This window comes from Tamandua tetradactyla, chromosome 11 (assembly GCF_023851605.1).
Source record: "Tamandua tetradactyla isolate mTamTet1 chromosome 11, mTamTet1.pri, whole genome shotgun sequence".
In the NCBI taxonomy this organism is placed as follows: domain Eukaryota; kingdom Metazoa; phylum Chordata; class Mammalia; order Pilosa; family Myrmecophagidae; genus Tamandua; species Tamandua tetradactyla.
The window spans coordinates 3,512,625-3,534,611 of NC_135337.1; the positions used below are offsets into that span (position 1 = coordinate 3,512,625).

At 39.8% G+C, this 21,987-nt stretch overlaps 1 protein-coding gene across 3 annotated transcripts in view; it reads right to left on the reverse strand.

The window, feature by feature from the left end:
• Window positions 1-18,012, reverse strand: part of MAN1A2 (mannosidase alpha class 1A member 2) — a 236,889-nt gene extending 218,877 nt beyond the window's left edge. The window contains exons 1-2 of one of the 3 annotated variants that reach the window (XM_077119756.1): window positions 16,991-17,102; window positions 1,899-2,061 (exon numbers count right to left, since the gene is read on the reverse strand). Coding sequence is in view for 1 of the 3 variants with exons in the window: in XM_077119755.1 (XP_076975870.1) it covers window positions 16,991-17,292 (302 nt within the window). In the remaining 2 variants the exon portion in view is untranslated. Of the gene's footprint in view, window positions 1-1,898; window positions 2,062-16,990 lie in introns of all 3 variants that reach the window. The other 2 variants (XR_013159187.1, XM_077119755.1) reach the window with 2 other exon arrangements.
• Window positions 18,013-21,987: the final 3,975 nt, after the last annotated feature.

Consider the following 21,987-nt stretch of genomic DNA (forward strand, 5'->3'; position numbering starts at 1 on the left):
AGTATAAATTCCACTTCTTTCATAAAACTTCCTTGATCCCACAAAATGAGACCAACTTATATAATAGACATTTTTAAATCTCAGATATATTATAATCAATTAAGGAAAATAACATTTTCATAGTATTGTGCTATTTACAAAGAACCTCCACACATACTAGTTAATTATTTTAGCAACTCTATGAGCAAGGCATATTTTTATCCCTTTTTCATAAGTGAGGAAACTGAGTCTGAGAGGTTAAATGTGTACCTCAGTCATATATCACATATCTGAAAGCAAAATGCAATACTACATATTCAAATCCTAGGATCTTTTCTCTCAGGTCATATGGGCAAGGCAGAAGAGACCAATAGGAAGGGGAAAGTAAACTGGGAATTCTCTCTAAAAGAGAACCGAGATTCCAAGATGGATCAGTTGGGGGCAAATCACAAATATGCTAACATGTTTCCCACTTGAAACAGGAAAAATAAAAACAGTTATTGAACACAATCCCTTTCACTTTATATATATAATTTTAATATTTACAATTACCTTAGGAAAAGGCATTATTAATATTATTATACCCTTTTTACAGATTTGAAAACTAAGACTTGGTAAAGTTGAGTAAACTTTCTTCCAACAAACACAGGTAATAGTAGTAAAATCAGGATTCAAATCAGGTCTGTATGATTCATGTTCTTTCTACTATGCTGAAGAATTTATTTTCTTCTCTGATGAGAGTAAGCCAATTCCTAGGGACCACCCCATATGGCAGAGAAGCAATAAGGAAATACAGAGATACCCTAAATCCCAGTCCCAGACCTCTGTATGGCTCATATGTATGACAACTTCTTAAAAAGAAACATATAAAATAAACTGTTTCACAAGAGGTATAATCCCCTGAATGCTGGAATAAATTGTTCATACAAAGAAAAACTAATAAGAACTATCCTATACAACTTAAATGTTCTCTGGATTCTACTGCACAAAATTTTTAAAAACATATGCCTATTTGTAGGTTGGAAAAGAGCTGACCCATCAAGTAGCAATTATCCAACTTCTCCTTCTAAATATCCCCACTACCTAAACTCCTTAGTACTTTTTCTAGTAACTCAGGTTTTGCTTGAGAGTGGAAAGTGAGAAAAGAGGAGATATATACATTTGACATATGATGACTCCTTTCTTCCTCTGACAGGTGTGACGTTCTTATTTTGGTCACCTTTTGAACCTTGTAACTACACCTTATATGATTATATTCTAGCTGATTGCCAATTCCTTTCAAGCCCAAGGTTTGGAAGTTAAAAAGAATAAATCATAACTAGATTTCATCTGCCGTGCTAGGTACAGAGAAAAGCAAGGATAAAGCACAAAACCAAGAGCTGTCCAATAAAGGCATTATTTTCTCGTCGTCCTAAAGAACAAGCACTAGCTAAACTCAGGGGGGCAAGCAGCCAGGGGTAGACAAACAAGGACGAGTAAAATTACAAGTGGCAGCATGGATTATTTAAAAAGTCTTCTAAATAGGAATCAGGACACCTGTGTTGTAGCTCTGTGTTCCAGAGACTTAGTTTCACTAAAATTACTATAATGAAGCCCTATCTACTGCACTATTGTTCTAAGATTAAATGATTAAATAAAATAAACTAACTATAATATTCAAGTAGTCAATTCCTTTCTTTACTTTGCCCTGGCTCTACTACTATAAATAAAGCCTTCAACACTATGACCTTGACCTCATTAAGCCTCAGTCTCCATGTCTATGAACTGACTAACTTATTTCAAGGGTCTCATCCATGATTCTTTAATACTGAATACCTGGTAGGACATAAAAAGTTTTATACGGGAGTAAAACATGGTTAACAAGCAGAAGTCATGTTTTAAGAATGATGTACTATCAGATCTGTTAGTTTCTAACTTACCTAAGCAAATGTTTCTCACAGAAAATACTTCATTTTAAGTCTGTTTTTTTCATAAGCTTCTCTTTTAACATTTTAGAGTTGTCCTCTTTCAAGTCAACAACAGGATATAATCCTCTGTGAGATTTACTACAGGAATTTGTTTTCCCAAAGACTGTATTCTGACCTTAAAAGTAAAAAAAAAATAAAATAAAATAATAATAATTAAAAAGTGAATGCTGAGAAAGAATGTTACTATAAGGGATCCAGAGTGTTATGAGTCACTGATAAGAACATTAAGATCCTTGAGATATTTTCAACATATTAAAAAAGCTTAATGAAAATCTTACATTTACCTAGGCTATATTTTAAAGACTAATTTAAAAATATCTGTGGTCTGGGCTCATATGGTCTGTATAGTCAGAAAAATCTGAAGGTTAAGTCGTCTGGAACAAATTAAATTCTGTGACCCAGTCTCCTCAGCGGCAAAATTTAAATCATGTCTAATATATAGTTGTTGAATGTCAAATGCCTTGACTTTCAAAGAGTGTCTATCTTGCACTTAATGAAACACTTATACCTTACGACAGGGTCATAGTCTTTAAACCTCTACCAACTAGCAATGAATGTTTACTGAATGATCAATAATATCAGTTCTCCTTCCTACCTTTTTAAGCTAGAAATCTATTAATTCAGATTGGTAATAATGGCTCTTTGATGCTTTTATTTGTTCCTAAGAGCTATGTACCTTTTATTTATTAAAACACAAAAATTACTATTCTCTCTTCCCTAAAAGACGGAATCCATACTCCTAGAAGACAATTCCTGCATATAACTAGGGATCCAGTCTCCCTTACCCACCTTCTTTATTTTGCCAGTCCCAGAAATATCCCCTGCTCCAGCTTCTGATCATTCTCTAACCACATTCCGTACCTTTCAGACTATGTACAGTAATCCCTCCTGCAAATCCTTTCATTCTCCTCAAATCCTGTTGAGTTCTTGCTCATTTGTCAAAATCCCACTCAAACGTTATCACTATCCAGCTGCATTAGTTTTCTAGGGCTGCCATAACAAATTACCACAAACTAGATGGCTTATAACAATGGAAATTTACTTTCTCACATTTCTGAAGGACAGAAGTCTGAAATTAAGGTGTTGGTAGGTCAGTGCTCCCTCCTTTTGTTGTTTTGTCTCTGACTTGGTATTTTAAGTTGTCCTTTTCATTGGCATCGTAAGTAGGAAATATAATAAAAGCTGAGGGATTTCCTGATCACTATTAAGATTCTCTCCCAGAAAAAAATCATTTACTTTCATCAAAAAGTTAACACCAACTGGAGGGAGAACAGAGGCAGCCTCCAAAGCCTCTGGGGAGGATCCTTCCTTACCCCTTCCAGCTTCTGGTAGCCCCAGGCATTCCTCAGTTTGTGGCAGCCTTAACTCCAATCTCTAGCTCAGTCTCCACATAGTAATCTTCCCTTTCTTTATGGCTGTATTTGTGTCCAGAATTTCCTCTTTTATAAGGACACCAATCATACCGAACTTGTAGCCTAATATTAATATTAGTCTGGCATGACCTCGTCTTAACTAATTACATCTGCAATAACACTACTTCCAAGTAAGGCCACAATCACAGTTACTAGTTAGTGGTTAGGACTTGATCACATCTTGGCGGGGGTGGAACGAGGGATGTGGAGGAAAACTCAACCCACAATGCCGGCATTCTCCATTTTCTCCCATAGCCCTTTATTTTGCAATTCTTATTTTCATTATCATATTTTATTTTCATATTTTCCTTATCATATTTTGTGAGCTCCTAAAGCTCTAAAAATCCAGGCATTAATTTACTCTGCATATTAGATCTCCAATATTTGAAACACAGTACTCAATAAATATTTGATGAATGAATGATCATATGGAAAGCAACCCTAATTCTTAATATGTATCCCAGCTCCTATATTCGATGCTGCTCATCTATGTTGACCATACCTTTTCATCCCCTGGACAATATGTATAGTGCTGTTTGTTTCCTTCTGTGATAATTTTGATTGCTGTTTCTCCAATGTATCTTATTTTCCATCAAACCAATTTTTACCATTTATTTTGAGGGGGAAAATAAATGTCAATACACTTTTCTCTTGACATTCTATAGCCTAATATTAAAATCTGAGCATAGATAACACATACCCACAGATAATGAAACCACACATACACACACACACACACACACACACATACAAACCCATTATAAAACAAACTTTAAAGATCTCCAAATTGTTTTGTTGTAGTGCAAAAACAGAAATTAATAGTTAATAAAAATCACTACCCCAGTTCTAAAAAACTAAAGCCTGGCCTTCCTATAACGAATCCGAAATTGAAATCTGCATAAAACCCAAAGAAAAAAGAAGAAACTATCATGCACACAGTTAACTCCATTCTTCGTCTTTCTTTTAGCTTCATTATCTTTTAAGAGTTTCATTGCTTTTTTGTCTTAAAGGGTGATTTGATATTTTAAGTAGTCCTTCTCATTAGAATTTTAAGTAGGAAAGATAAGTTGAAGACTTTTCTGATCATTGTAAAGATTCTCTCCCAAAAAATCATATACTTTCATCAAAAAGGTATATAGGTTGTATATATGTTACTAGAATAATTTTTTTTAATCCACAGAATTGTACACTGTTCACAAACAGTGAACTCTAATGGGAAAGAAAAAAAAGTTACCATTAAGTGGTGAGAGACCAGAGAGAACACTGATATATCAGAATGCTGATTATAAGAAATCATCATCAGTTAAAAAAAAAAAGTCATTATTGGTCACCTGACAAGAAAAGAATTTATTTTAAATAATTTTAAAGATTTTATTATGTTGTTCATTATTTTCCTGTGGAATTACCCATTCCGAATTTTGGTGTAGTACTGACCCAGAACTGCTATTGTGACCTTAACCAAGTACATCTCTACCCAAACCTAAAGCAATAAGAATCCATAACAAAACTGTCATGACCATATCTTAGTTCATGTAACTTCTCTACGCTCTTTCACTTTCTGGCTTCAAACCTTCCCTGTCTTCTAGTTTCTCTAACAGTTGTCTTATTGGTTCAGATCCTCCATCTCTGTCTAGCCCCTCAAGCTAACAGCTTGCTTCTGTGGTCTACCTGGGTTTAACTGGTTCTTTCTAAGAAACTCTCTCAGCCTGCCCTCTCCCCTCAGCTGCAAGCCCTGCATTCCACAAACTAATGGCACATCTCTACCCTACACTTTTACATTTTATAACTACCTTTTACACTGTTTTACATTCATCCCATTTATGGTATACAATACCTAGTGATGAGGAATGATTCACACCATTTATGTAAACTAGGGATCAGATAGCTCTGGATTTGTCCCCATAGACTCCAAGGGCCGCACACTGCCAACACCACCTGATACAAATTATTACAATCACTGCCACCTTCACTTAAACCAAATTCTATTTTGATATAGTGTGCTGGTTTGAAAGGATGTATGGCCCCTAGAAAAGCCATGTTTTAATCAAAATCCCATTTTAAAAAGGCAGAATAATCCCTATTCAATACTAAATGTTTGAAACTGTAATTAGATCATTTCCCTGGAGATGTAACCCAATCCAGAGTGGTTGTTAAACTGAATTAGGTGACGACATGTCTCCACCCATTTGGGTGGGTCTTGATAAGTTTCTGGAGTCCTATAAAAGAGGAAACATTTTGGAGAAGAGGAGATTCAGAGAGAGCAGAGAATGCCGCAGCACCATGCAGCAGAGTCCACGAGCCAGCAACCTTTGGAGATGAAGAAGGAAAACGCCTCCCAGTGAGCTTCATGAAACAGGAAGCCAGAAGAAACTAGCAGATGATGCCATGTTCACCATGTGCCCTTCCAGATGAGAGAGGAACCCTGACTGTGTTCACTATGTGACTTTTCAGAGGAGACAGAAACTCTTGACTGTGTTCACCATGTGTCCTTCCACTTGAGAGAGAAACCCTGAATTTCATCGGCCTTGTTGAACCAAGGTATCTATCCCTGGATGCCTTTGATTGGACACTTCTATAGACTTGTTTTAATTGGGACATTATCTCGGCCTTAGAACTGTAAACTAGCAACTTATTAAATTCCCCTTTTTAAAAGCCATTCCGTCTCTGGTATATTGCATCCCGGCAGCTAGTAAACTAGAACAATTAGAATCACAACTACTACTGGCAGTATAAAGACCGTAAATAACAACCAGCACCAGAATGATGTGAAGTCTACTGTTACTCTGTTCTTTTTTAAAGAGATTAACAGAGTTGAGAACATGGAAAGACTCAAGCAAGACTTACATATATTTAGAGAAAGAGAGTACATGAGAGCAAACGAGGTAGAAAAAGAAACAAGTCCCTTAAACTAAGGAAAGGGACTAAGAAGTCAAACAAAGAAGTGAGAAATAACACTCAAGCCAGAGAACTTAAATAGTTAAGACCAGGAGTAATAACTTCCAACCTCCTCCTCAAGAGGATCCACATAATCTAGTATTTCTCAGATGCACTACTGGCATATTGGGCAGGATAATTAAAATTTTTTGTGGTACAGAACCACCAGGGCACAGCGGTGCAAGTTTCTATAATAAAACTTAGGGTTCTTTTAGGTTTATTTCATGTTTCTTAAGCTGCCAATATGTAAAAATCAGAAATTCACTAGTTTATTGGTAGAAATCCCTCTCCTCTGAACAATAGCCAGAAAGCTCAAGATTCCTGATGTTTCTAGCAGCAAGGCAAGGGCCACTGACCTAGACTTGGGCAATAAGATGCTTTAGCTGGGACTCTAGATTTGGAGGAAGTGACACAAAGACACAAGGACTCAATTTCAGAAATCACTCAGAAAACAGAGTCACCAGCGACCAGAGGCAGGAAAGCAATATTCAGTGACCAGCAGCAGTAACAGTGGTATCTAATCATTCCTTTACTTTGGCTGAGGTTTAAGTATATGGATTCTTTGATACCTATTAGCCACCCTACTTCTCCAGACTTCATGTCAATTTTGAAAGCCATCCAATATCCATCAAGTAACTTTACTGCATAAGTTACAGTTGGTTTCTATTGTTTCTATCTGTTTTGGCTTGTTAATGCTGCCAGAAAGCAATATACCAGAAATGGAATGGCTTTTAATAAGGGAATTTTATAAGTTACAAGTTTACAATTCTAAGGCCTTAAAAATGTCCAAACGAAGGCATCCAGAAAAAGATAACTTGACTCAAAAAAGGCCAATGGGTCCAGGATACCTTTATCAGCTGAGAAAGCACATCACTGTCCTTTGGCTTCTGTTTTCAAACAGCTTCCTCAGGGATGTTTCACTTTGCATCTCCAAATGAATGGGTCTCATGTTGCCTCTGTCACTACTGAACTCTCTCCAAAATGTTTCCCCTTTTAAAGGACTTCAGTAAACTAATCAAGACGCTCCGTCTAGGTTCCAAGATGGTGGCTTAGTGAGCGTTGGAATTTAGCTCATCCTCCAGAGCAGCTAGTAAATAGCCAGGAACAGTACAGAACACCCAGAACTGTAAGTCCCCCAGGCCCATGGAGGCCAGTACCCCTCCCCCACAGGCTGATTCCCAGAGGGCAAAGGAAAGAGACTTTACTAGCAGCAAGGGCTGAGTTCAACCAAGCTCGAATTATGGAATTAATTAGTAAGTTCTGACTGCTGAACACAGGCCCCCAGCTCGGATAAACCTTGAACAAGCACTGAAGGTACTAGGAATTTTGCCCCTGGGGGGAGAGGGCGATCTCTTCAAATATTCTCTGTACCACTTCCTCTTTCTTCTCCTCCCTGGACTTCCAAAAGTATATACCAATATGCTCAATGGAATCCCAAAGGTCTCTTAAGCTTTCTTCATTTTTCTTCTTCTGCTCCAATCTGCTGTTCAACTCCTCCAGGGAATGTTTTTATTTCAGTTACTGTGGTCTTCAGCACCAATATTTCTGTGTGGTTCCTTTTTATGATTTCTTTTTATTAAAATTCTCTTTTTGTTTATCTGTCCTTTTCCTGATTCCCCTTAGTTCTTTAGCTTCATGAGCATATTTAAGATAATTTTTATCAAGACCTTGTCTGGTATGCCCAAAATCTGGTCTTCCTCATTGATGGTTTTTCATTCTTTTTCTTGCTCCTTTGCATGAGCCATCATTTCCTACTTCTTTGCACTCCTTGTAACCTTTCATTGCACAATGGACCTTTTAATATTTGATGTATTATCTCTGGAATTAATCACTGAGGTCTCTATTCCTTTGCTTGTATCCAGCTAGAGTTATGCCAGATATTTCCTTGAATTCCAGGAGCCAACAAAACGGAAGAAAAAAATATAACATTCCCAATATTTGCAGATCAGCCTGTGTAAGTGCTCTCACATTCAGGGTGACCTTCAGAGCATAGTTGTCCTAATAATGGGGTATAAGAAACAGCCCAAGAAATGTGGCAAAATGTTAAAAGCCAAATATGAGGTATATATTATTTTTGCTATTATCCTGTAAGTTTGAAATTATTTCAAAATAAAAAGTTTCTTAAAAAAAAAGAATAGGTACCCACACAAGCATGTATGTGTCTTCTGTGCATGCTATGCACTTAGCCATATGCAGATCTGCATACAGGGGCTAGGTCTTCACGTAGGTATACAAATGCCCAATATGAGCATGTGCAGTGCAAATATGTGGGATATATATATATGTTCAGGTGGATGCAAGTCTCAATGTACACATATGGGAATATGAGGCATCAGTTTCTTTATACATGTGTGAATTTTTTTTTAAAAATTTATTGTGGCAACATATATACAACACAAAATTTTCCATTTTGATTTTTAAAAAGGCAAAACTATAGGGTCCTCATGGTCTTTTCTCCACAAGTATCTTGTCCTAGGCATATGTTTGGGCCCTTAGTAATTTCTCTTTTTTATGTGGATCTGAATGTCCTCCTTTCTCATAAGATATACTCTTTCCTCCTAATCCCAAAAGCTGTACTATATTTCTTAGAACTGATAATCCTCTGCCCCAGGCATGTACAATTCGATTACTTTCTTACAGTGCATTAGTAGATGTGCACGCCATTTCTACATGCTGGGCAAGTTCTGGAATAGTAAGCCTGCAACAATTGTCCTTATCGGTCCCTCGGCTACCAGTAGACAGACTGGTGCAGACAAGCATGCACTTTAGTATGAGCATGCAGATCACTGTGCTCCAGATGCAGAACCAGGGAACTGCAATGGAAGCAAGGGCTGGCTCCACATTGAACCAGGGACGAAGAGCAGAAGGGCTAGCAACAGCACCATGAGATTTTCCTACCTTTTTAAAGTGGATTTTGTCTTGATTAGGCTCTTGCCCAGTTACTGACACCTTTTAACTGTTTTTCAGAGCTCTGAGAAAGGCGGTTTAGCCTATTTTTGCTTGTTTAGAACTTCTGTAGGGGCCAGAAATCTGGAACATCTTATTCCACCATCTTGGTGATATCACTAGCCCAATTATCTTTTAAATATACAATAATGCTTTATATCTGCAGCACATACATAAAATTCCAAAAGAAACCATTGGAATTAATACCCTTTGAAGGAACTTTTCTTTAAGATAAATCCTAAAACCCAGTCTGAGAATCTCCTGCATAGACTTCATTACCACCACAATCTAACAGAAAAAAAAGTTTCAGCAAAAATTCAGTAACAATCAAAATAAACTCTGACACAGAATTTGTACAACTATAGAAAATGAAAGTAGCCAAATAATTTTCCACGCCCAGGATGTACAGAGGAAGCTCAAACTATAAGCTAATCTTTTTTTATAATTTTCAAACAATAATGAACTTAATATTTGTACAATTTAAAATATTGTAATGGTTTGCCATCTACTGATTTCAAGTAGACCCTTAGCTTCTGCATTGTCAACTTTCCAATTTTAGGCACGATCTAAATTTTACAATATCAATACCAGTAAAAACAAGATTGTAACACCTATATCACAGATTTGATGTGAGGATTAAAGAAGACTAAAAATATAAAAACACTCATAACATAGTCTGTTCTTTTTCTTTTTCCTCACTTCCTAAAGAAGGAGAAATCCAACACAGAGGGTTATGAAAATACTTTAGATACATTTATAAAAATAAGCATGTTCTAGATAGGACCAAGACAAACTATATTACTTAATTTTTAAATTATTTTTGTAAAGGGCCTTTATTAAATACTGCATTCTTCACTCGAAGTGAGATATCACTCCTTCTACCTTTTCATCTTATCTCCTAATACTTCCTTGCATTTCATTTATACATTTTCTTATGGAATTTGTCACTATTCTAGTTTGCTAGCTGCCAGAATGCAACATACCAGAACAGAACAGCTTTTAAAAAGGAGAGTTTAATAAGTTGCAAGTCTACAGTTCTAAGGCCAAGAAAATGTCCCAATTAAAATAAGTCTGTGTGCAACAGGACTGAATACAAAAACTCAGAAATGGACAGCACAATACTACCTAACTGTAATACAATTATGTTAAAACACTGAATGAAGCTGCATGTGAGAATGATAGAGGGAGGAGGGCTGGGGATATAAATGAAATCTGAAAGAAAGATAGATGTTAAAGATTGAGATAGTATAATCTAGGAATGCCTAGAGTGTATAATAATAGCGAAATGTACAAGGTACAATTTTAAAAATGTTTTTGCATGAGGAAGAACAAAGGAATGTCATTATTGCAGAGTACTGAAAATAGATGGTAATTAATATTTTAAAATGTCACCTTCTGTGTGAGACTAAAGCAAAAAATGTTTGTTACAAAATTTATATTTTGACTAGTGCATTTCCTAATATAACTTATGTAGATAGTTTGATTGAACGCCATAAGTACTTGGAATCTCAGGTAGGACATGAGATTTTGCTGGTTTGTCCAGAGTGATGAACTGATGAATCCCAAAGTGATTCCATCAGTGAGTGGAAAAGTATCTGGAAAGCCCCCTTCGGGGAATGGTGAGAACAGGGAGAAATTCAACTTCCCCAAGTTGAATTCTTGATATTCTCACAAGCAGTGTGGACAACCAAAGCTATAGGCTGAGCCCCCAGTCTTGGGGTTTGTTCATGTGAAACTTAACCCCACAAAGGATAGGTCAAGTCTACTTAAAATTTAGGCCTAAGAGTCACCACTAAGAGAGCCTCTTTTGTTGCTCAGATGTGGCCTCTCTCTCCAGCCAACACAATGAGCAGTCTCACCACCCTCCCCCTCTCTACATGGGACATGACTCCCAGGGGTGTGGACCTTCCTGGCAACGTAGGACAGAGATCTTGGAATGAGCTGAGACTCAGCATCAAGGGATTGAGAAAAACCCTAGAATGAGCTGAGATTTAGCATTAAGGGATTGAGAGAACCTTCTCAACCAAAAGGGGGAAGAGGGAAATGAGACAAAGCGTCAATGGCTGAGAGATTCCAGAGTCCAGAGGTTATTCTTATGCATCAAGTAGATATCATCTTGTTATTCAAGATGTAATGGAGAGGCTGGAGGGAACTGCCTGAAAATGGAGAGCTGTGTTCCAGTAGCCATGTTTCCTGAGGATAACTGAATAACGATACAGCTTTCACAATATGACTGTATGATTGTGAAAAACTTGTGTCTGATGCTCCTTTTATCTACCCTGTCAACAAAGGAGTAGAACATATGGAATAGAGATGAATAATAGGGGGAACAAATGCTAAAATAAATTTAGTTTGAAATGCTAGTGATCAATGGGGGCGAGGGATAAGGGGTATGATAGGTATAATCTTTTTTTTCTTTTCTTTCCCGTGTTCGTTTTATTTCTTTTTCTATTGTCTTTTTATTTCTTTTTCTGAATTAATGCAAATGTTCTAAGAAATGATGAATATGCAACTAAGTGATGATATTGTGAATTACTGATTATGTATGTTGATGTTTTATTTTGTTTAATTTTTTAATTAATAAAGTAAATTTAATTAAAAAAATAAATAAATAAGTCTATAGACATGTCCAATCAAAGGTATCCAGGGGAAGAAACCTTGGTGCAAGAAGGCCGATGAAGTTTAGGGTTTCTCTCTCAGCTGAGAAGGCACATGGCAAACACAGCATCAACTGCTAGCATTCTCTTCTGGATTCCTGTTTCATAAAGCTTCCCAGGAGGTGCTTTCCTTCTTCATCTCCAAAGGTTGTTGGCTGGTGGACTCTCTGCTTCTTGTGGCTATGTCGCCTCGTTCTTCTCTGCTCTCTCAGAATCTCCCCCTTATCTCTGAAATGTTTCCCCTTTTATAGAATTCCAGTAAACTAATCAAAACCCACCCAAATGGTGGAGACACATCTCCACCTAATCCAGCTTAACAACCATTCTTGATTGAGTTATATCTCCAGGAAGATTATCTAATTACAGATTCAAACATACAGTATTGAATAAGGATTATTCTGCCTTTACAAAACGGGATTTTGATTAAAACATGGCTTTTCTAGGGTATATACATCCTTTCAAACCAGCAGTCACCTTGCCATTAACAGCATGTTTTATTTATTTACCATCAGGCATAGTTTTATTAAGAAGCAAATGTACTTCAAGCTCCAGAGACACAAAGATCAATAAAAGATAGTAATTTGTTCTCAACGATCCTGTGTTCTATTAAAAGAGGGTGACAAATAAGCAAACAACTTAAAAAGATCATAAATATGCAATCACAGAAAATACATAGGAAAGATAAAAGTACAAAGGACAAAGCCTACTTAAAGGCAGGGAAGAAATAAGGGACTAAATCTATATGTAGATTTAGACTATCTCAGCTTTTACTAGGTACATTAACAAGAACCCTGATGATCAGAAAATACTATTAAGAAATAAGAGTGTGAATCACTCAAGGTAATTCAAAGCCAGATTCAAAAGAAATGGTAATGATAGAAGGTAAAATATAATCTTACAGAACATACTATGCAATCTATTGAAGTCTTTGTTAATATTTTGGAAGGAATCTTCTGAAATATGCGTTTCATCCTTAATAAGATGAAAGTCCAAAAGAAACATTAAAAGGTAAGAAAAATAAACTTTTCATAGAACTCTCAGTTCTGATAAATCCATGAGAATTTTTTAAAATTTTAAAGTGATCCTATAATTCCCTTACTTTTATTAAAACACTTCAATAACTTCCAGTTTGTTAGGCTAAGGACCAAAATACTTAACATAGTCTACGAACTCTCCAGGATTGTACCTAGAGATTGCACACTCAACAACAAAAAGTTAAATACTGATACGTTAGATTTATTTATGTGGCACCATAAGTGTGTAGCAAAAAATAAAGAGCACATGCCCTTGAAAGGCAGCAGTCATTGCCCAGTTCCAGGTGAGTGTTGCCACCTAAAAATAAAAACTTGGTTAGGTGTTGCCATGACCTTTACTTTTTCAAAAGATATCAAACCCTGAACTCTCCTAATTTGTGAAAGCTGGCAACTGATTCAAACTTTTAGAGTTTCTTGTAGACCAAAAAAATTTAAATGTACCCAATCTGACCCATCTAGTCTCTTCTTCTTGTCCCATACTACTATTCTCTACACCAGCTGTGGCAAACATTTCTCAGGTCCTCAACGATGCCAAGCTTTCTTTTACCCTAGGGCTCTTACACGTTGTATCCTCTGCTCTGACCACCGTTCCCAACCTCTCCACCTCACTTTAGTGATCTTCTATTCATTCTAAATTTGTACGATACCTCTTCCTCAGTGAAGTCTTTCCTAAAACCCACTAATCCTACTCCACAGGTTAGGTCATTCCCTTATGTGCTGTGTTAGTTTTCAGCTGCTAAAACAAATAGGATATAATGGAGTTGGCTTAAAGAATGGGAATTTATTGGCTCAGGGTTTTCTTGCTTCTACCATGGCTTTCTCTCCATGTCCAATGTCCTTTGCTTACAAGGACTTCAGCCATATTGGATTAAAAGCTCACCATCATACATTTTGGACACATATTAACTAATACAATCATCAGAGGTTCCATTTACAACTGGGTTCACACTCACAGACAGAGGTTAGGACCTGAACATGCCTTTTGTGTGGGACATGATTCAATCCCCAACATGTGTTCTGATAGCACAGGGCCCATCATAATACATACCACACTTCCAAAATAAATTTATATGTCTGATCATCCCCCCATAGATGGAAAGTCCCACAAAAGCAGGATCTGACACGCAGTTGGCATGCAATTTATATTTGTTGCTAACAAGTTTGAGTTATAAAATGTTCCTCTAGACAATAAGATTCTGGGGTACTTTTAAAATATTAATCAATCTGTACCTGACTTTTCAGAAACATTTACATTAATGAAAGCAAAGCAGACTCAATTAAAAGTACTGATAATAGTAGTAATAGCAGCTAAAATTTATTTAATATTTACTAAATGCTAAGAATTAACACTGAGTGCTTTGTACACAATATCTCATTAAATACAACAACCTATAAAGTAGACGGCATTGTCATACAGAGGAAGAAACCTAAGCACAGTTTAAAAACTTGCTCAAGATCTATTCAGTCACATATAATTTCTCATGCATCTAATTAGTGACAAACTAAAATAATGAATCCATATAGGGACTCCACAGCACAAGCATGTAACTACTATACTAAATTAACTCATAATAAAAACAGCCAATTTAATATGTATTTCTTAAGTACTGTTAGTAAGAAGAAATAATGGCCATACTTTATTTCCCATTACTTAGCAGCTAAAGTCAAGTTCCTAATCCCTCCATCCTATACCCATAATAAAATCAAAATAGTCAACCATTACTTTCCAAATTAAAAAAATTTTCTAACCCACTTACTACCAACTAATTCTGTAAAACTGCTATCTTTCTAAATTATTTTTAAATAAGTTAATGTTTATATATTAATTTGATATTTTGTGTTTCTACATTTTAAATTTCCACATTTTGAACAATCTCAAACTTAAAAAGTATTTTATAGTTCAAAGTAAAAGGATTATTATAACTACAGACTATGTTTTCAGATATCATAAGTGGGAACAGAAAACATACTAAGTAGTTATAAAAAATATACTGATTTAACTTCAGAAATAACACAGAGATAATATGGGGATCCCTCACTACCTAAACTTTACTTGATTTTTGCTCTCCAAAACTCAGTAACCAAACAGCAAATAAATTGTTACATACATCTCTTGCTATTCAGACTGTTTCTGCTTATTATCCAAAACTCAGGATTTGGCTCATTCACCATCCCTTGTTATCAGAACTACTTTCCCAATCTCTTACTTTCCAAATTCAGGAACCCAACTGTTTTGGATATCAAGATTACACATGCATATATATTCACAGCCTATATAAATTTAAGAATTGTTGTTTAAGTAATTTAAATAAGATTTTTTTTAATGTGAATGAAATGCACATATCTATATTTAAATTCAAATTTTACATTTAACTCAGAGTGATTGAAAACTTTTCTACATAAAAGTTTTTAAACTAGAATGTGGCCAAGTATTTTTTTTGCTTTTAGACAATATTAAAAATATAATGGGGGCTGTTTAGTATATGACAGATTATTATAATGATAGTTAAATAATGCTCATGAATGGCTGCTATCAAACCGCTCTAAAGCCAGTTTTAGATAACAGACATACTAGTATTCTTCTCTAACAAAAAGGAAAATTAAAAGTAACAGTTGCAAAAGAGTAGAGAAGTTGAAAATGATAGCAAAAATTCCAAATTTCAAAAGTATGGTATGAAACAATTCTACAAGAACAACTCCATTCGGTTCAGCCAAAAGTCAGACCTGTAAAGCAAGTAATGAATTAACTAGGTTGAAAAAAAGGAAGCACCATGTATTTAACCTACACTAACATTTGAACCTAAGCTTTTTCAAAAACATTAAGAATTCATCATATAACAAACCAATTTACAAGGCTTATTTTTAAACATGCATCAATACCCTATCCTCAAAGGTCAAACCTTTTATCATCAAGAAGAAATAATGGCCATAATTTATTTCCCATTACTTAACAGCTAAAGTCAAGTTTCTAATCCCTCCATCCTGCACCTTCCCCACACATGTAAAATCAAAAGTCAACTTTTATTTTCCACATTAAAAAATATTTTTTCTGACCCACTTACTACCAATTATGGAAAATGTCAGCTGAAAACCAAGTTCCAGCAGATCAATTTTTATTACATATTCAATTATTTTAATAAATACGGTAAACAGGAAAAATTTAACAGGTAAGGTAAAAATGTAGACTTCGGAAAAGTAAACTACTTTCCAAATTCTTCTTCTGAATAAAAAACATACTAATGATTAAAGGAATTACAACTAAAACTATCATTTTATCCTAATTTGGCTATATTTTCCTAAGAGCTCACTTTAGATTTGGTGATTCGAAAGAATGTGAAACCCTTAATGGAAGAAAATTTATGCAAGGGCAATTCTAACAGTTACCTGACACCGTCCATCTCCCACATTTAAAAAAATGTATAAAAGCAAAATTAAATTAAAAAAAAAAGAACTAAACCTCGTCTACAAGACTCACAAAGCGAAATGACTTAAGAGTCAAAAATATCTTGAACTTAACTGATTCCATATAAAGCACCAACACACAACCCCTTAAAGTAATAAAAATCAGAATATTTTTGCAGGTTATGCAAACGACAGGTATATTCTGCCTACGTTTGTCTTCCTAAGAAGCTAAGATGCATTACTGAGCTTTAAAGTCAAGCCAGAGAATGAGTGTCTTGGAAGAGAACAAACCCAGAGGCCGTCAAGATTTAGTGTACTGATTCTGCATGGTGACACAATGACTGAACGCAACACGTAAATGTCACTATTTCTTTCAGTTAAGTTTTCATCACGCCGTTGTCAGCAGTCCACATTAGACACGTCATCTACGACTAATGTGTCTCCGACATAAAACCACGGAGCTCTAATCTGGATGGGGCTCTAGGTGTCCCTCCACTCTATGGTTCTATTCGACCAGTTCTGAAATAACAACACACGGAAAATTTCATTTTACTGCAAAGAGAGTTAAGCGGCAAGGACTTAGTAATCGCAATAATATAATCCACAAACGCTACCATGCTCGGCCAAATGTCATACCAGAACGTTTGAAATAAACAAACCTGTGTCTATGCTCATCGGGTCCGTGGATCAGGAAGACCCCAGGGATTTTAGACATTTTGCCGGCATCTACGTGAGGAATCAACACATCTTCCAAACCCAGGTCAAAGCGTTTGTGTTTTGAAGAGTCTGGAAGGAAGAAGAATGCCCCAAAACACAGGGTGATGAAGGCACTAAGAATAAGGAGGAGGATAAACTTCTCAGAAAGTCTCAAGGTAGCCCTGTGATGCGGGAAGGAGGGCGGCCCCAGGCTCAGAGGTGGAATCCTACGTCCGGACAGGGGCAGCAGGGCTGGGGTGGTCATGGTTCAGGCTCGCGGACAGAGTAGCTCACAAAGTTCTCATCTTACATCAGACGTCCACTACACGGAACGGTCTTCAGAATATTGGCAAAAACGGGGAACCTCAATTTCTCTCCTCTTAAAGGACTGTTGTGCTTTTTCAGAAGGCACCTCTTTCTCGCTCGTCCGATCACATTCAGAAACTGGCGCGGTACCCCCACACGATCACTAGGCTATGTTCTGGGCCGTTTTCTTGGCCATTTGACTTTCGACACTTCATCCAGTTCCCGCAGGTCCCCCAGGCATTCCTAAGGACAGGTCGGCCGAGCAACGCCGCAGAGAAGATGCAAGGTGGGGTCTTCCATCCCCGCTCCCCAACGAGAGGCTCCAACCGGGTCTTCAGCTCCCGAGAGGAGATTCCGTGATCCCAGGAGTCACAGCAGGTGCGCTGCACCTCCTCTCACCCTGCTCCTCCAGAACGCCTTCCCCTCGGTGGGGGAACACCCCAGGGTCTCCTCCGGAGTCTGCCCGGACCGAGGAAGAGCTCCCACCTTGCCCGGGAGCCCGAGCGGCGGCGCTGGGGGAAGCGGCAGGAAGCGCTCCCCTGGGGCCGGCACCTCCCGACGCGGCCGGGCAGGCTCTGGGCGCCTGGGAGGGCTCCGACGCCGCCCCCTCGATGGCCGGAGCGAAGGGCGATCAGACCGCGAACCCCGAGCCCCTCGGAGCCGCCGCGGCCGCCGCTGCCGCACGGGCCTGTCAGCGAGCGGAACTTCCTGCTCGCGCGGCCACTGAGCAGCCCGGGCGTGTCGGGGGGGAGGGGAGGCGCGGCGGCCGCCCCTGCGGCTCCTCCTCCTCCTCGCCGCGGCGGGCTAAGTTAACCCCGGCGCCGGCTCCCCACGCGAGGCCGCCGCGACCCGGCCCCCGCGACGCGGCGGCGTGGGAAGAGGCCGCCGCGGCCCCTCAGTCCCCGAGCCCGGGGTAGGCGCCTGCTCATTCCTCGCTCAGCGCTGGGGCGCCGGCGGGCCTGGGCGCGCGGGGGCGGCCGCGCCTCCGGCGCGCAGAGGTCGGCTGCGTCCCGCTCCCCGCCGGCCGCCGTGAGGTCCTCCTCCACGCCGGGGCCGGTCGCTCGTGGCTCTAAGCTCCGGCGGTGGCGCGGCGGCTGTGGGAGAGGCCGCGCGTCCGTGCGGCGCGAAGCCCCGGCCCGGTCCTCCCTAGGCCGGGTGCGCGCGGCCCAGCGGCGAGGCCGACGGCCGTTGGGCGCACGCCCGAAAGGGTCCCCGGGCTGGGGGAGGGGGCGCTAGGGCGCGGGCGGGCCCTCGGCCGGGACTCGCGAGCGTGCGTCCCCGCGCGGCGGAGGGCGAGGTGCGCGCGCACGCTCCCGCCCCGCCGCCCCTCCCCCGCCCCGCCCGGCCGCGCTCGGGCCTCGCGCGGTTGCCGGTTCGCCGCCCGCCCCGCCGAAGCGTCCGCAGGCGCCGGGGAGGTCGACCCCCTCCGCTTTCCGATAAGTTTCGTCGGTGGCGACGTCTTTACCTTCGCGGGGTTCCTCTGGTTGCCCTGACATCTGGGCGAGGGGGGCCGGGCTCGGGTCAGCCCGCGTTTCTGGCGGGGAGGGTTGCTGGAATTGACGGGTTCCGACGGCCCGCGTTGCGCTTGGCGCTGTGCAAGGCTTGTCTGCAGCTGCAGCCCGTCGGTCCGTAGGGCTCGACGCCGCGGCCTGTATGTCTTCCGGGCGCCTCGTGCGCCCCGTGCGCGCGTTGGCGGTCCCCCGAGGCCCGAGCCGTACATTGAGCCCCCCTGTGCCCGGCCCCGTGGGGACGGGAAAATGGCGACCTTGCGCGTCCTCAGAAGTGGCGGGCCCTCCACCTGGCGGGGGCTCCTCGCCGTGCCGTGTCGGACAGACTCGCGCCTGTCGTGCCCTCCCGCTCCTCACCCCAGCCCGCGGAAGCTGTAATAGGTGTGCATCGGAGGTGCTAAACCCGAAACAGAGCAGTGGTTGAACTCAGGCTTGAAGACCTGAATTCTCGTGTTCATAGAATGGGAGAGAACCATGTGATGGAATCCAAAAAAGCCTTGCGTAACACGTATTCTGCCTTGCATCCGATTTCCGCAATAATCGTGTTTTATTCTCCTTCCCTCGGCACGGCCTTGGTGAGGTCGGCGAGGAGGCCCCTGTCCGCGGCTGGGGCTGCACCGCAGGTTGGAGGTGGAGCGGAAGCCTCGTGCTCGTGGGCGCGGCGCAGAGCTCGGTGCCCGCGCAGTTCCAGAAGCGCTGCACGCCCGGCTGCTGCCATTTGACGAGAGGGACGTGCTTATACCAGGTGAAACCAAGATGCGGACATGTTAAAGGCCGCCTCCAGGAGGTCACCCGGCACTGAGAGCACCTAACCCACGGTGAGCCCTGCATTGGAGCCCGGAGAAGCGTGGGAGCCAGAGATGATAAAATGGGCCAACTTCACGACTAAGCCTGATTCTGGGCCTCTCGCTAAGCCAAGGGGAAAGAAACACGCTCGTTTCTTACTGTTGAGGTCATTATTTTCCACGGAAGTATCAGAGGAAGTAAGAACTGACCTCTGAGTGAAATACCAAGTTATGTAAGTCTTGAAAAGTAAATATGACCCTGCTTGACACCGAATCGTTAAGAACAAGAGAGGGTGATCATATGAAACCTGCCTTAATCTAGAGACAGAGTTACATGTGACCTTTCTTCTGTCTTCTTGCCTCTGCTTGTTTAGCAAAATTAATTTTTCCTTAAGGAGAATAAAAACATAATTATTTAAATTGGGGTTATTACAGGTGTCCAAATATAGTCTGCAATTTTGATGTTATTGTAATCAAGAAGTTAGGATTTAACAAATGATTGTGACTACTGAATCGTTGTATGAAGATTCTTTTTTACTTTCTGGTATATTCGAGAAGTCAGAAAAATACCAGAGAGCTCTGAACTGTAATACAGCTGCCCTGATCTCTGATAATGATTGTAAAAGCCTTTATTTTCTGACTTTGGATTGTAAAAACCTTGCACTCTCTTTAACCTTTTTTTTTTTTTAACTTTAGAAACTTGTAATCACAGGGCCCAATGCCCTGATGCTAATGGAGGAACTCGAATCAGCTCAGAAGTAACCATTAACTTCCTCCTAGCACAGTTTCATTCCTTTACATTTTGTAAATTGTTTCTGCCAGTACTTGCTATCAAAATGATAATAGCCCTATCTCCCCTCCTTTCTGCTTATACTTGCCACCCAAATTGTAATGACTTCATCTTCCCTTGTTAGAATCCGTAAAAACTTTGCACTCCCTAGACTCACAGAGTCGGATTATTTTTAGGCCCAAAGGCATCTGATCTGCTTCACACCTGGCAACAAACTCTCTCTTTGAAACCCCAGTGTCTGGTGAATTGGACTTTTGAGCACTTGGGGCCGGGAATCAACAACCTTTGTCCATCAGTATCATCAGTTATTTAATTATAATCTTACACACCATCATCAAAAACTAATGTGTGTATGTGTATAATCCTCTAGATAATAGATGCCTCTTAAATGAGTTTTAGACGAATTTACAATTTTTTAAAAAAGCAAGTTGCAAAATTTATTCACAAACTATGATTACAAGTATATTAAAATATGCATACAAAAAGACAAAGGGGGGTTAAATGATTACAGCTTATTATGTTAGGATATTAGTCTTATATATGATTTTCTCCATGTGTTCAGTATGTGTGGCTATTACATTTAAATAAATTTGAAGGAAGTGGTGCTAGAGAAGTTTCTGGTCAGATCTCAGATAGGTGGAGTCAGTTGTATCAAGGTGAACACACAAACTGGGGTCCATTTAAGGGTAATCAGCGGAAAGTAAATGAACTGCTACATGTATGCGACAGGAAAGTATTTCATTCCAGAGGGTCTATGCTTTAATCAAAAGTGTGGACAAAATTCCAGACTTGCAGATAAAGTGGTGATTTTCTTTTTTACGAATCCGTATAAATTACTATTTAGGAAAATTAGGCTCAGAATGACTAATGGGTATCATAAATATGTTTCTGTAATCAGAAGACCTAGATGGTGTTTTCTTTCACCACCAGTGCTCTGTTATTTCAGGCAAATATTTTATCTCTTTAAATCCATTAATAAAATGGGACTGTTCAAATATATTTGAGGCACCATGGATTATGGGTAGAGTACAGAACCAAAAGCCAAAAGATAACGGATTCCAACCCATCACTTACTGAGTTTGCTTATTTATAAAACATATATAATAATGTCTGCCTATGATCCTCATAAAATGCTTTGAGAACTTGTTAGTTCTATACAGAATAAAGGGATTGTTATTTATGGTGGTGTTTGTGTGACTTGACAATGTGAGATTTTAATCTGTCTAACATCCTTCTGGAAAACTATTCCTGAATCCTAAATCTGTGGGTCCGGGGTGAGATGACCTACTCAACTCAACCATAGCACTTGCTCTTTCCCCAACCACCAACTGGATCCAGGGGTGGTTATATGACTCAAACCCAACTAATCTTTGTAGTACATTTCCCTTGCATAATGTTTGGTTCAGAGATGGGCATATGACCTAAATTAGGCAAATCAGAGCCCTCCTCAGGTCATTTGCTGACACCATCAAAAAAAGGTCTCACTTTTCCCTGGAATTCCCAGCCCTGAGCAGGCAGAAACCTTAGATCTGCCAGTGGCCCTCTCTGCTACCAGTGAAGAAGCTTGCCTA